Genomic DNA, 12,888 nt, shown 5'->3' with positions numbered 1-12,888 from the left:
TAAGCCGTGCCCAGCCCCGGGGTTCCCACCCCCCCCCGTTAGGACTGTGTGGTGTCTTTTTAGAGCATTAGCGACTCTTCCTTTGTACCGTGTACAGTAGATTATTTATTTTGTTATTTTGGAATAAAACTTTATTTTATGGCTTATCTTCCTGCCCCCTGCTCCAGCCTGGAGGGAGGGGTGGGTGGGTGAGGAGCTCCAAACCCCAAAGCAAGCGCTGACTGCGGGGGTGCGAGGGTGCCGTGTCCCCCTCCATGGGGGTCCCGGTGTTCTCCCYGCCGGGCACCGGGCTGGCACCTCCGCCCCGGCGCCGTTCGCGCTGCCGCCTCCCGCCCCCGCGGTGACTCATCCCGGCGGCGTGGGCTGGGGGCACCGCGTGCGGCTGCCGGTGCCCCCCACGCAGGACGGGGCCCCTGCGCCTGCACCCCCTCACCCGCGGACCCCCGGCAGCGGCGGGGGCGGGCAGCAATGCGCGGAGGAGGGGGGCGGGGGTTACCCCAAATCCCCCCRACCCCTCCTTTCCGAGCTGGAGTTTCCACTTCAGCACGAGTTGTGTAAAGTCCATGAACCGAGGCAAGGCTGGGAGGGAGTGAGGGGGGGGTCCCTGTCCGATGTCCCCCTCCCCTTGGTGGCCTTGTCACGCGTGTCCCGGCCGGACGTTGTCATCCCACCGCGCCTCCCCCAGCCCCCAGCAGGACGGGCTGGCACCGGGGTACCCGGAGCGCTGCGGGAGGGGCGCAAARGAGGACAACAGGGACACATCCTGCAGGACGAATTGGTCCAACTCCGAGCCCAACGACTGCTCCATCCTGGGGACAGAGGCAGCARTGTGACCGGGGGAAACCGAGGGGAACCAGGCGGGGGGCGGTTTCCCCCTGCTGACCCCTCCCCGTGCTTACCATCGCGGGGAGCTCTGCAGCGGCGCATCCCCCGCGGCCGGGAACGGGGGCAGCTCGGGCATCTCCTCGTCCTGTGGCTCTGCAGAGGGACCCCCGGGCAGCAGCTGCGGCACCTCCCCAGGCATGAACTGGTTGGGCATGAAAGGGCTGGGAAGGACAAAGAATGGTGGAGATTGTGGGTATCTCCCTGCCCCCGGGGCACTCGCCAGCCCCAAAGTATTGGGGGGGCACTGCTTGGTTTGGGGGCTTGTGTGGGGYCCCTCCAGGGAGCACCAGTAGGGCAGAGCACTGGGAGCACTGTTCAGCTGGGGACGGCTGCTCCACATCTGCCTGCTTGGGGTAAAAGCGGGGAGAAAGGAGTGCAGGGCAGGGTGCCCCCCTCCAGCTGTGTGCCAGATCTTACCCGGGGGTCCTGAAGGCGGGGTCCTGGCAGTGCGACAGCGAGGGGTCCATGCCCAGAGGCGGCGAGAGCATCGGTGATTGGCTGTGGGGAGGGGGAGCACTCAGAGAGGGGGAAACACCCCCCGACCCCGCTGGGGTGTGGAGGGGTGTCCACCATGCCCCCCACCCTGCCCTGCTCCTACCTGTGGAAGGGGGACGTGAGCCTGTCGGGGACCATCATGGTGATGTTGCTCTCGACCGTGGGGTAGCCCGTGGGRACGGGCTGGGGGCAGAATGGAGGGGGGGGACTGCAGTGCACACACACACAGAGGTTCAGATTGAGGGGGGGGCTCTGTCACAGCCCCCAGCCCCCGCCCCACAGCAGGGCACTCACCACATGGGGTCCAGCACTCGTTGCAGACTCTCAGGGCGCAGCTCGGGCAGGTTGAACATCGGCATCTGGGGGGCCTCGGGGAGGGCCCCCATGGTGCTTGGAGGCTGCTGGTCCCTGAAAAGGCACATGGTCCCCATCAGCACTGCCAGGTCTGGACTACATAGGGACTTTTGTGGCAGTGGGTGCTCGGAGGGGAGGGTGGCAGGTGCACAGAGGTGTCCCAGAGCAGATCGGGGAGAGGGGCCCAAGGCTCTTCGCTCACCAGCACAGTTCTGTTTTTCCCAGCCAAGGATTTCGCTGTCAGGGGGATGCTCTGGCCGGCCAGGAGTCTGTGCAAACCCTGGCTCACGTGCCCACACCTCCAGCCTCACACCCACCTTTCACTTTCCACCGTCATCTTGATGGCAGTGGACACGTAGCCCCGGCCGTCCTTGCCTGTCTGTTCTTCTGCACAGGGAGGAGAAGCATCCATGAGCCACCACAATGATCTGCCAACCCTCTCTGCCAGCCCYAGCCATCCCCACAAGCCCTGGGGCCACCTGGGTGAGCCCCAAACCCCCCCCTACAGCATTGCTGGGGCGCAGAGGGGCAGCCCAGGGCCCATCCCATCCCCCCTGCTCACTGTTGTAGTGACTCCCGAATGCCTGGTCCTTGGGGATGTTGGGGTACAGATTGCGCAGCTGCCCCAGGTCCCGGATCCGGTCACCGAGGGAGCGGATGGACAGATCCTTGGCAGAGAAGGGCTGGATGTTTTCCACCTGGCTGGAACCTGAGCGAGGGCAGACATGTCACGGGTGTCCAGAGCTGGTTCCTGTAACACCCCACACCCCCTGGCATTGTGGGCACAGCACCTGACCCCGGTCTCACCATCCTTTCCCCGGATGACGTAAGCAATGGTGACACCCCCGATTTCGGAGTCGCTGAAGCGGAGCAGGAAGGTCCCATCCGGCTCTGTGCTCAGCAGTTTGCACACATACTGCTTGCTGATGAAGCCCACGATGAGTCTGGAGGGGTGGRCACAWGGGGAAGAGGGATCAGRRCCACCCAGARTGGCAGGGTGGGACCARGACACCCCAAACCCAGCCCTGGGGCACCCACCTGTCTGACCAGTAGCTTTTGAGGCATCTCTTGGTGAGGTCCAGCACTCCATCAAACCACTGCCAGAAGGTAAATCCCCGCCCAGGGAGGATCTCCTGAGGCAGAGAGGCCATGAGGTTCCCCATGGCCTTGCTGGCCCCTGCCCACCCTGGCCAGCCCTCCCAGTCACCTTGTTGAACTGGGCCCAGGAGACGTGACGGTTCTGGAAGTCCTCAAAGCTGGCGCTGTGGTCGTTGAAGATCTTCTGGGCCAGGAAGAAGTAATGATCCTTGAGRAGCCCCTTGCTGGTTTGCACCTCTGCCATGAACTTCAGGTTGAGAGTGTCACACATCTTCTCCCAGGGCACCCTCTCGGCCACCACAAAGGGCACTCGGTCCTGTGGGYGGGCAGGGGGTCATCAGGACAGGACCCCATCATGTCCAGCTCCTGCTCCAGCCAGCATTTTCCCCCCCACGCCAGAGGTCACCCAGCCCCAGGTTCCAGCTCTTTCCCTCCAGCTCGTGGCACTCACAATCTCAGAGAAGGCGTTATCCCACAGCACGGTGGCTTTGGCATTGTTGTCCTGGTTGCCGTGGACAATGACCACGATGGGCAGAGACAGGACCTGGGGGCAGACAGGGTCCCCTCTCAGCCCCCCGAGCCAAGCGTGGTGGCTGCCCTGGGACCGTCCCAGCCCAGCATGGGTGTCCCACAGGGGAAGACTCAGCACATCCAGCACCATCCCATGGGAGAGGAGCTGGTACCTGGAGGTGGACGGTGRCGTTGCTGGAGGTCAAGGCCACGCTGGTGCTGAACAGGACAGCGCATTTCTCCTCCGTCACCGACTCCGAGCCCTTCCGCTCGCAGCGCTTGATCTTCTTTAGCAGCTGGGGAGGGAGAGCTGAGCATCCCCAGCCTCAGGACCCCCAAAAAGTCCCCAGCAGAGCCCTCAGACTCTTGCCATAGCACTCACCACATTCTTGAAGTTGGCACAGCAGGTCCCGCTGGTGGGGTTGGTCTCCAGGGCCACCGTGTTGTGCACRATCTCCCCCGTGCTCTCACTGGGTAGAGGAGGGGGTCAGGGTGGGCACAGCGGTGGGGAAGACCCCCAGCCTCACACCCAGAGCTCACCTGAGGGTGTTGCTGTAGGTGCTGAGCTCCAGCTCCCGTGCCTGTTTCTCTGTCACCATGTCAGCCCTCACCACGTAGGGCTTCGGGGCTGCTTTCAGCAGCTGCGGGCCCAGCAGGAACCGGACACTCGCCTGGAACTTGGTCTGGGTTTTCAGCACCTGCGGGGGCTGCTTCTCCACCAGGAAGGAGCTGAGGGACAAAGGGACACCTTGGCACTTGGCACGATGCCCTGCCAGCTCTGCCACTAGCCCCTGCAGACCCACCACAACGGTYCCCCAGTCCGTTACCTCTTGACCAGGCTGGACAACACCTCATTGAAGCGCTCCAGGAGCCGGGGCAGCAGCTCGGGCCCCAGCTCTGYGCTTGCTGCCATCACCTGCTGCTGCAGCTGGAAGTAAACCTCGACCAGGTTCTCACACCTGGCAAAAAGGGGACACTCAGCACGCCCCAATCACTCACCCAGAGCCCCTTGGGCTGGTGGGAGGATCAGGGGCTCGCTCGGGGTCCCCCACCCTGTGCCTCCTCACCTCTTCTGCAGCGGCGCCAGGTTCTCCTCAAACATGGTACCATTCCCTGCCAGCTGCTGCTGCCTCTTCCAGATCTGGATCCTCTTCAGCACCTGCTGTTTGGCCGCCTCCAGCTCCTTCACAGCCTCCAGAATGAGGGTGGGCAGATCCTTGGGGGCTGTGGGGCTCTGTGCAGCCCCATCCCGCCCTGCCCACTCGTCCCGGAGCGCCTGGATCTCACGSACTCGGTGCTGCAGCCGCTGCAGCCCGAGACTGAACTTGAGCTCCTCCTGCCGCCGGTGGAAGCTGAGGGGCAGRTGGTGGTCCTGGGGCAGAGCAGAGMGGGGTCASCAGGGGCTGTGGCCAGTCCAGCCCCTCGGGGTGCCCAGAAGGGGGGCAGGGACCACCCACCCGCTTGAGCACGGCTGCCTTCTCGCCATCCAGGATGGCTCTCACGACGGTCACCAGCCGCAGCGGGTCCCGGCGGAAGGTGTTCTGRGGGGACACAAATTGGGGAGTGTCCGGGGCGGGCAGGACATGTACTCTCCTTTCCTGGCCCACTCCCATCCCAATCCTTTCCCCCAAAACCCGGCCAAGGCGATTCAGGGGTTCCATGACCACCACAGAGCTGTTTTCCAGGCTTAAAACCTCTTTAAACAGTGCCTAGAATCATGGAGTATCTGGAGTTGCAGAGCCCATCAGGATCATGGACTCCAATTCCATTTTTTTTGTGTAAAAAGTAAAAGAATCAACTTCAAACTAAAAAAATAAAAAATCCCCAACTAAAGGGAATTCTTCATTCCTGTGAGCATTTCCTGCAGCCTCCAGCCTGACACCTGGGGGAGACTCTCCCAGCTGCCCTGGGCGGATCAATGCTTTCCACTGAAAACAGGGAGAGGAATTCCCCTGCTGGCTCCAGCTCCTGCGTCCCGTGCCAGCTCCTTCGGCCTTCACGCATTTCCCAAATTAGCTACTTCCCAAAACAGCAGCAGAACACGGTGGGGGAATGGTTGATGACGTGCCTGGTGGGTTCCTGTGCCGGTGGGAGCTCCACTGTGGTGGACTGGATGCAGCACTGGAAGCCCTGTGGGCTTTTCCAGGGAAAATGTGGGATTCAGTGGGTGAGAGGCTCAAGTTTGGCTCCCACCTACACCCCCAGGTCATCCATCCTGGAGGGCACCTGGCTCCCATTGCCCACAGAGCAGGGAACAGCCCAGTTGGGCGTGGAGAAATGAGAATTTGGTGTTCCGGCATGAGAGATGAAAGGAGGAGGGGACACAAGAGGGCTGCTCTGCTTCAATGTTTCAAAGAATGAAAAAATCCCTAAGCTGAAACATCTGCTTGTTTCCTACAGCAAAAAAGCAACACTCTTGTTCTGGAAAGTCATCCTRTTCCCCAGAAATTGTGACTAAAGTTGATCCCTTCCCAAATGTTGGATATTAAAAAGGTCTGTTACCAAAAAAGCTGAGTTTTCAACCAGTACAGGGCTCTGGGAGTGAGCCCYGCTCAGCCCTGGCACTCGGAGCTCTGATGGACGAAGAGGATAAATCAGAGGTTTGGGAAAGGGACAGAGCAATTCCAACAGCCCTGATAAGACAAAGAACCCCTAAAATGAAACTCAGAGCTCACGGCAGGAGGAAATGCAGCCCCCACATAGCCCAGAGGAAGGAGAAATCAAAAAATCCAGCAGAAAATGGGGAACACCTGGTGAGACAGCCCCTGGGTGCCAAAAACTGGGGGTGAGCAGGGCCGTGGGACTCAGGAGGGTCCCCACGGGGCTGTTTTKGGGGGATGTGGCAGCTCCCTAGAGAGCTGGGCTGCAGAATCCGGGCCAGCCCCGGGATGCAAACAAATCCCCTCTGTCCTCTGGAACACCCCAAAAACCCAGTCGCTGGGTCTGCTCATTTCTCACAAGCCTGGGTGTCACACAGGGACCATCGAGCCCTTCCAGCATAAAATAATCAAGTTTTTCTGGGAGCTGGCTGCAATCCCAGCATGGCCTGGCCCCRGGGTTCCCGCACACCTCAATGCTGTTGACTTGCTGCAGGATTTGGCACTGCTGCCCGTCGCTGCCAGCAGCGCTGCGGAGTTTCTCCAGCATGGCYGAGAGCATCCCGCTGGCCATGCTGGTGCAGAAGGCATCCGAGCCATTGATGAACTCCCTGGAGAGGGGAAAAAAGGTTGGGAGAACGGGTATGGATCCCCCACCCTCTCCTGTGTGACCCCCAGACACAAGTTGCTTTGGGGAGGAAAGGGCCTTGGAGACTCACCAGGGCTGGTTCTCCAGCCACTCRGCCAGGAGACAGCGCAGGCTCCGGGGAAACTCTGCAGGGAGGCTGCTGCTGAACTCCTCTGGTGGCATGTGGGACACAAGGTTCCAGAGGGACATCTTGAAACAGGCACCTGTGGACAAAAAGGAGAGAGGATGATGGCAGGGCAACCCCCTACCCAGCCCTGGGAGCATTGAGGGCTCCTCAGGGAGGGGCGAGAGCTGTTTCTTCTCCCTTTTTATCTGAACCTGCTGCTTCACTGGGGAGGAGGAAAGGGAGGAGTGGGAAGTTTGATCCAGAATGAGCCTCTTGGGCAACCCTGGGCAGGCTGGCAGCCCCACTTGTGCCTCAGTTTCCCACATCTCTGGGGAATCCCTGCTCCTTCAGCCAYGGGCGTCACAGAGGGACACTCAGAGGGATGGGCAGGTGCTGCTGGACTTGGCACAGGAGAGTTGGAAGAGTGTGGAATCCCTCAAGAGTGGGAGAAGAGTGAACTCCCCTGAGCTCGGTGAGGCCGTTCTGCTGCGGGGGTCCCAGTGAGGTGTCTTGGGTGCCCCCCAAAACTGTTCTTGTCCCTCTATATCTGAACCTGCTGCTCCACTGGGGAGGAGGAAAGGGAGGAGTGGGAAGTTGGATCCAGAATGAGCCTCTTGGGCAACCCTGGGCAGGCTGGCAGCCCCACTTGTGCCTCAGTTTCCCACATCTCTGGGGAATCCCTGCTCCTTCAGCCATRGGCGTCACAGAGGGACACTCAGAGGGATGGGCAGGTGCTGCTGGACTTGGCACAGGAGAGTTGGAAGAGTGTGGAATCCCTCAGGAGCGGGAGAAGAGTGAACTTCCCTGAGCTCGGTGAGGCCGTTCTGCTGCGGGGATCCCAGTGAGGCGGCTTGGCTGCCCCCCAAAACTTCCTCAGGTGCCTCCCCATGGAGTACTCCCCAAAACCTCCTCAGGAAGGAAAGAAGGCCCCTTCCCCAGCCACTCCAGAGATCAGAGAACGCAAGAAGATCACCGGAATAAGGCGCTAAGATAGAAAACTCCACCTGAAAACKCCTGGGCCGGGGCCACACGCCCTCACCGCAACACTCCCACCCCGTCTGTCCCCTCAGCAGCTCCCTGCCCGCCTCACGCCTCTTTCCSCACAGCTCCCGCTCCCTCACGCCCGGCGGCTGAGGGGATCCCCTCACGCAGACACACCTCGCTGCCGGTTCCGCCTGCCCCGCCCGGGGCCCAGGCCCGATCCCGCGGCCGATCCCTCAGCGCCGTTGTCTCAGGGTCCAACCGAGGGGCCGCGGTAGCAGCGGGACCCTCAGGCGGCGCGACGGACCGGGCTCGGCTCAAAAAGCGAGCGGGGGAATCGCCTCACGGCCCCCGCGGGCAGCGCGCTCGCTCCCCCACGGGCCTGGGCCGCGCCGAGAGAGCCGAAGGCGCAGGGCGGAGGTGGAGCTGAGAGACTCGGAGAACCCTGCGAGGGGAAGGAAGCCAGCGTCACTGGGCAACGCCGCAGCCGGAGCAAACAAACGCCCGCGGCCTGCAGCCCCGGGCAGCACCCCGGGCTGGCGGCGGTGCGGGCCCGGGGGTGCTCCGGTTGTCACCGGGAGCGGCCCTCACCCCGTGCCACCTCCAGCATTTCTGGAGGCCTTCCAGAAATGCTTTTGCTTTCGACTCCGCGCCTGCCCGGTGTAAACAGATCCCGGAGGTTCATTGCAGTGAACGGCCCAGGGGATTAAGGTTACTCCGGAAGGGTCAATGATCGGTGGGAAACGCACAAACAGACGTTCYGGGAATTGCTGCTGGACTTTTCCCCACAGCCCCGGTGGGATCTTGACAGGAGGGGAAAACTGCTTCTCCTTTTGCCACGCTTGAGGGTTACTCCCCATCCTCCCCCACCATTAAACCTGTATTTCTGCTCAGCCCTGCGAGCTGCMGGCTGGAAGCGCCAACCTGGAGCGTAAGCCTTAAGCCAGGCATGCCTGGATCTGCTAAAAGTCTGCAGGAAAAGCTGCRCTGCTCCCTCCTCCCACAGCCCAGGAGGAGCTTGAGAGGGGAAAACATTGCTTGTCCCCTCCTGGCATCAGCCACAGTTCCTTCAGCCCAGCTGTGCCTAATTTCTATCCTTCCCTCTTCTTCCTTTCTGAAGAAGTGCTTTTCCCGGTTCCTTCCTGGGAGCAAGGTCCCATGGGGAGCCGAGGTCGCAGAACTCCCTTGTGGCTGAATATTTGGCAGGATTTGGGACAGGTTATGGCACCCGGGGAGGGAAAGCAGCCGCCCCCCGCCAGCTCCCTCCTTCCAAACCCTCTCGCTGCAGCCACTTTCGCTTCCTCCTTCASCCGAGGGGCTTCGCCTCCTGGTGGGGCTGGGGGTCTCCCGGGTGGGGAGGTGGCTCAAGAAGAGCCCGGGCACAGGGAGGGCTCAGAGACCCCCACATTCTCGGTACTCAGGGCTTTCTGCTTTCTCACTGCAACAGGAAACCCTGTCCCCAAGCCGGAGCTGCCGCGCACTCCCCGTCCCCTTCCCTGTCCCGAGGTGTCGCACATCCCACGGATGTTACTCATTAACCACCAGCCCTTCCTGAGACCCAGCCGCAGACCCCCACCCTCTGGGCGGTTGTGCCGGGGGGTCGGGGACGGACCCCACCCCTGGCCATGTCCCCGCTGTCCTCTGGGATGTCCCAGCCTGGAGCAGATGGGTCCCTCTGCACCCTCCTCATCCTGCCGGCCGCTGGGCAGATTCCCCCGGGACTTTCGCAGGGACATGCTCCGAGGCTTTCAGATGCTCGGGACTCCTCCCTGGCCCCGCCTCGCGGGGAAGAGCCTGGAGGGACGTCGCTGCCCCTCAGCGTGCCTCAGTTTCCCCGGGGTGCTGGGGATGCCACTGCTGCCAGCGTCCTCCGGCCGAGGCMRGGACACGGGACACGGGACACGGTGACAGTGCCACGGGGAGGACACCGCGGACCCCACGTGTTGGCGTGGGGCTGCCCCACTGCTGACCGCGCTCGGGGAGTGAAAGCTCCTCCGGCGCGTAGGAAGAGGAGCTGGGACCTTCCTCAACCGACCCAGCCCAGGATGACTCACGGCTCGGGGAGCCCGGGCTGCATTCGGCGCCGGTCCCGCTGGCCGGTGGGACGGGGGAAGGGGTTTTCCTTTGCCCCGCACAGCCCCATCGTCCCCAAACAGCGGCTGCCAGGAAAGCGGGGTGCCAGGAAAGCGCGGTGCCAGGAGAGCGCGGTGCCAGGAGAAGGGGGTGCCAGGAGAGCGCGGTGCCAGGAGAGCGCGGTGCAATCCTCTGCACCCACCCAGCAGCCGCTGCTCTGCACTTTGGGTCGAGCTGTGCTGCATTTCCCCTTGCGCACCACCGGTCCCGGAGCCCCCTCCCCATCCCACCCCAAACACCCCGGTGAGCGGCTGACGGTCGCTCCGCTCCCCTCTCAGCCTGTCACACGTTACACTGCCCGGACCCCCGCCCGCCGCCGGAGCAGGGAGGTGTCCCCGGACAGTTCCCCGTGCCCCGGGCAGCCCCCGCCCCTGGGATACCCCTCAGASCCCCGTCCCGCCCGGCTCCCAGCTCGGTGCCCCTGCCCGAGTTCCGGGTCGGGGCGGGAGGTACCGAGCGGCGGCAGAGTCCCCGGTGCCGTCTCTCGTTACCTGGAGAGAGCAGCCGCGGGCGGGGGGCGGCCGGTCCAGCCGGTCCCCGCGGCCCCTCGTTCACTCCATAGCGGCAGCGGGCGCGGCCGGTCCCCGCGGCGGCCCCGCTCCGCCGGGAAGCGCCGAGCGCAGGAAGGGGGAGGAGACGAGCGAGCGGAGGGGTGGGAGGGCACCGGGACCAGGAYCAGCCTCGACAGAATCTGGGACCCCCAGATTCCCACCGAGGGGTTGCGGCATCCACCGGCTCCGAGTCCACCCCATATCATCCCCCAACCACTCGTGACCCCTCTTGTGACGCATCTCCCCATTCCTGCCCCCCATCATGACCCCACTGTTACTCCATATCCCACCCACGACCCCATATCTGCCCCATTCAGCCCCCAACCACGCGTGTCCCTCTCTGACACCCACCCCTGACCCTACTCCTGCTCTAACCAGGACCCTCCTTGCTGCCCTTCCAAGCCCCCMGCCCGTCCCATGGGTGCCACCCGCCCATCCCCGCAGCCCCGGTTCCGTGGCCCCACCGTTCCCGGGTGCACCGAGCCGGGCCGTTGGTCCCGAGCAGCACCCGCACCCCACGGTTTGAGCCCCGGTTCCCGTCCTGGGCTCCGAGCCCGCGGTTGGTGTCGGGCTGTGCCCGCCTCTGCCTGCGCCCCCCGGTACCGACCCGAGGACAGCAGCGGGGCCACTGAAAATGGGTGCTCGTTGCTTGGTGGAGTTTGCTGCTGCATGGGGGTATCCTCCCTGTCCCGGGGCGCTCCTAAARCCGCCCCGACCCCCGCGTCCACCGGAGCGGAGGGGCCGCACCGGGCAGAGCCACCTCGCAGCCACCAGGGGCCGCTGCCGCACCGCCGGTGCCACCGGGGCGAACCGGGGGATGCGGGGCCGGTGCTGCCGGGATTTGGTATCGGAGCTGGGGCAGGCCCACCACCGAAGCCCGGCGTTTGAAACCCCGAGGGCGCGTTTCTGCGTTCCCCTCCGGTCCTCCCGCCGTGGCGCCAGTGAAGTSTCCGTGCTTCCATTTTGAGCATCAAACTCACCCGGGAGCCCCGTGAAGGCGGCTCCCCCACGAAGCACCGGGACATCCCGGGAGATCGGACAACCGCCGGGGCGGTTTGGGATTGGGAAGGGGTTTGCCGGCCCCGCTAAGCCTCCCCACAGCCCCGTCCAGGACGGTACCGAGTGGGAAGGGAGCTGTGGAGCGCTGGCTGGGACCCACGCGTGGGAGGAATCAGAATCGCGTCCGCTCCCGGGCCGTGTGCGACGTTTGGGGGCTGTGGGGGAATGAGGGGGTACAGAGCCGGCCCCCGAAACCCCTTCCAGCCCACCGGGTTACTCCGTGCTTTTGCCACCCTGGCCCTTCTGCAGGGGTGGCGTCCCAGGAACATCTGGATCTTCTCCCGAACATCTGGCTCTGCAGCAACCCGAATGAACCCCCGCCTCCTCCCGCTGACCGGGGTGGGGCGGGACAGGCGTGTGACATAATTAAACAAACATATGACATCACGCGGAGCGGTCGCATGGTGCCTGATGACGTTGCCGGCAGCGGCGTGGCCAATGGATGACRTCACGGCTCTGGCTCTGACGTCACKGTTCTCAGTCAAAGCTGGAGTTGGGTGAGTGATGGCCGGCCTTGACGATGATGGGACCCCCATGATGAGAAGTCCTCCGCTCTTCTGGCCCCCCGGCCCGGAGCCCTGATCCTGCACCCTCGGCTGAGGGGACGGCGAGGGTTCTGTGCCCTGGGGACTGGCGAGGGACCCACTGAAGGTCCCACTGCCCCCGGAGACAGCGAGGATCCTGCTGGCCTGGGGGAACGCTCAGGGTCCCACTGCCCTTGGGGGATGGTGATGCTCTCGCTGTCCTGGGAGAGTGGCGAGGGGATGGAGAAGGGGATGGAGAAGGGGATGGAGAAGATCTGGCTCATTGCCTTTGGGTTGGTGAAGGTCCCACTGCCCTGGGGGACAGCGTGAAGGTCCTGCAGCCCTGAGGGGACGGCGAGGGAGGCGCTGCCCTTAGGGATGATGAGGATCCTGCTGCCTTGTCCGTCTGTGACCTGCAGCCGGTACCGTGTGCCGGTAGAGGGGAGCTGGGCCGCCCCCCGCGCCTGAGGAGATTGGGGACCACCACAGCACGGACGGGCGGAGGGCTTGAGTGGCATCGCGGGCCGGTACCCGCAGGGGACCCTGGAACACACCGGCCCCGGCCCCGGTCCCGGTCCAGGTCCCCTGCCCGTAGCGTTCTGACACCGATACCGACACCGGCACCGGACCCCGGACCGTATCGACACCGACACTCTCACTGGATGTGCCTATACCATACTGACACTGATACCGCCACCGGACCCCTGCCCATACATTGTTGTCACCGACACCGCCACCGAACCCCTGCCCGCACATTGTTGTCACCTACACCGACAGCGGCACTGGACCCCTGCCCGCACATTATTGTCACCGACACCGGCAGCGAACCCCTGCCCAGATCACATCGACACCGATCCCGGTACCGACACCGAACCCCGTCCCTACCCACACCCACCGGGGGGCGCAGCCCCGACACCGAACGCGCATGCGCGTAAGACCCCCCCCC

The 12,888-nt window shown here is 63.8% G+C and overlaps 1 protein-coding gene across 1 annotated transcript; it reads right to left on the bottom strand.

The window, feature by feature from the left end:
- Nucleotides 1-35: 35 nt before the first annotated feature.
- On the bottom strand, nt 36-10,492 carry STAT6 (signal transducer and activator of transcription 6). Its single transcript, XM_057387122.1, has 20 exons — nt 10,300-10,492; nt 6,659-6,791; nt 6,412-6,550; nt 4,800-4,883; nt 4,410-4,714; nt 4,170-4,301; nt 3,883-4,071; nt 3,725-3,812; nt 3,516-3,638; nt 3,284-3,376; nt 2,942-3,148; nt 2,773-2,867; nt 2,542-2,678; nt 2,297-2,443; nt 2,052-2,121; nt 1,675-1,788; nt 1,484-1,588; nt 1,303-1,383; nt 900-1,046; nt 36-809 (listed from the first exon to the last, which is right to left on the bottom strand). Exons 2-20 carry the CDS (start codon nt 6,775-6,777, stop codon nt 638-640), a joined length of 2,547 nt encoding a protein of 848 aa, XP_057243105.1. The 5' UTR covers nt 6,778-6,791; nt 10,300-10,492; the 3' UTR covers nt 36-637.
- Between the last annotated feature and the right edge of the window lie 2,396 nt (nt 10,493-12,888).

Source organism: Malurus melanocephalus, unplaced genomic scaffold (assembly GCF_030028575.1).
Source record: "Malurus melanocephalus ecotype Western Australia unplaced genomic scaffold, MMel_1.1 scaffold_1140, whole genome shotgun sequence".
Classification (NCBI taxonomy): Eukaryota; Metazoa; Chordata; class Aves; order Passeriformes; family Maluridae; genus Malurus; species Malurus melanocephalus.
The sequence above is the reverse complement of the archived record's forward strand: the minus strand, read 5'-3'. Positions and strand labels throughout refer to the sequence as shown.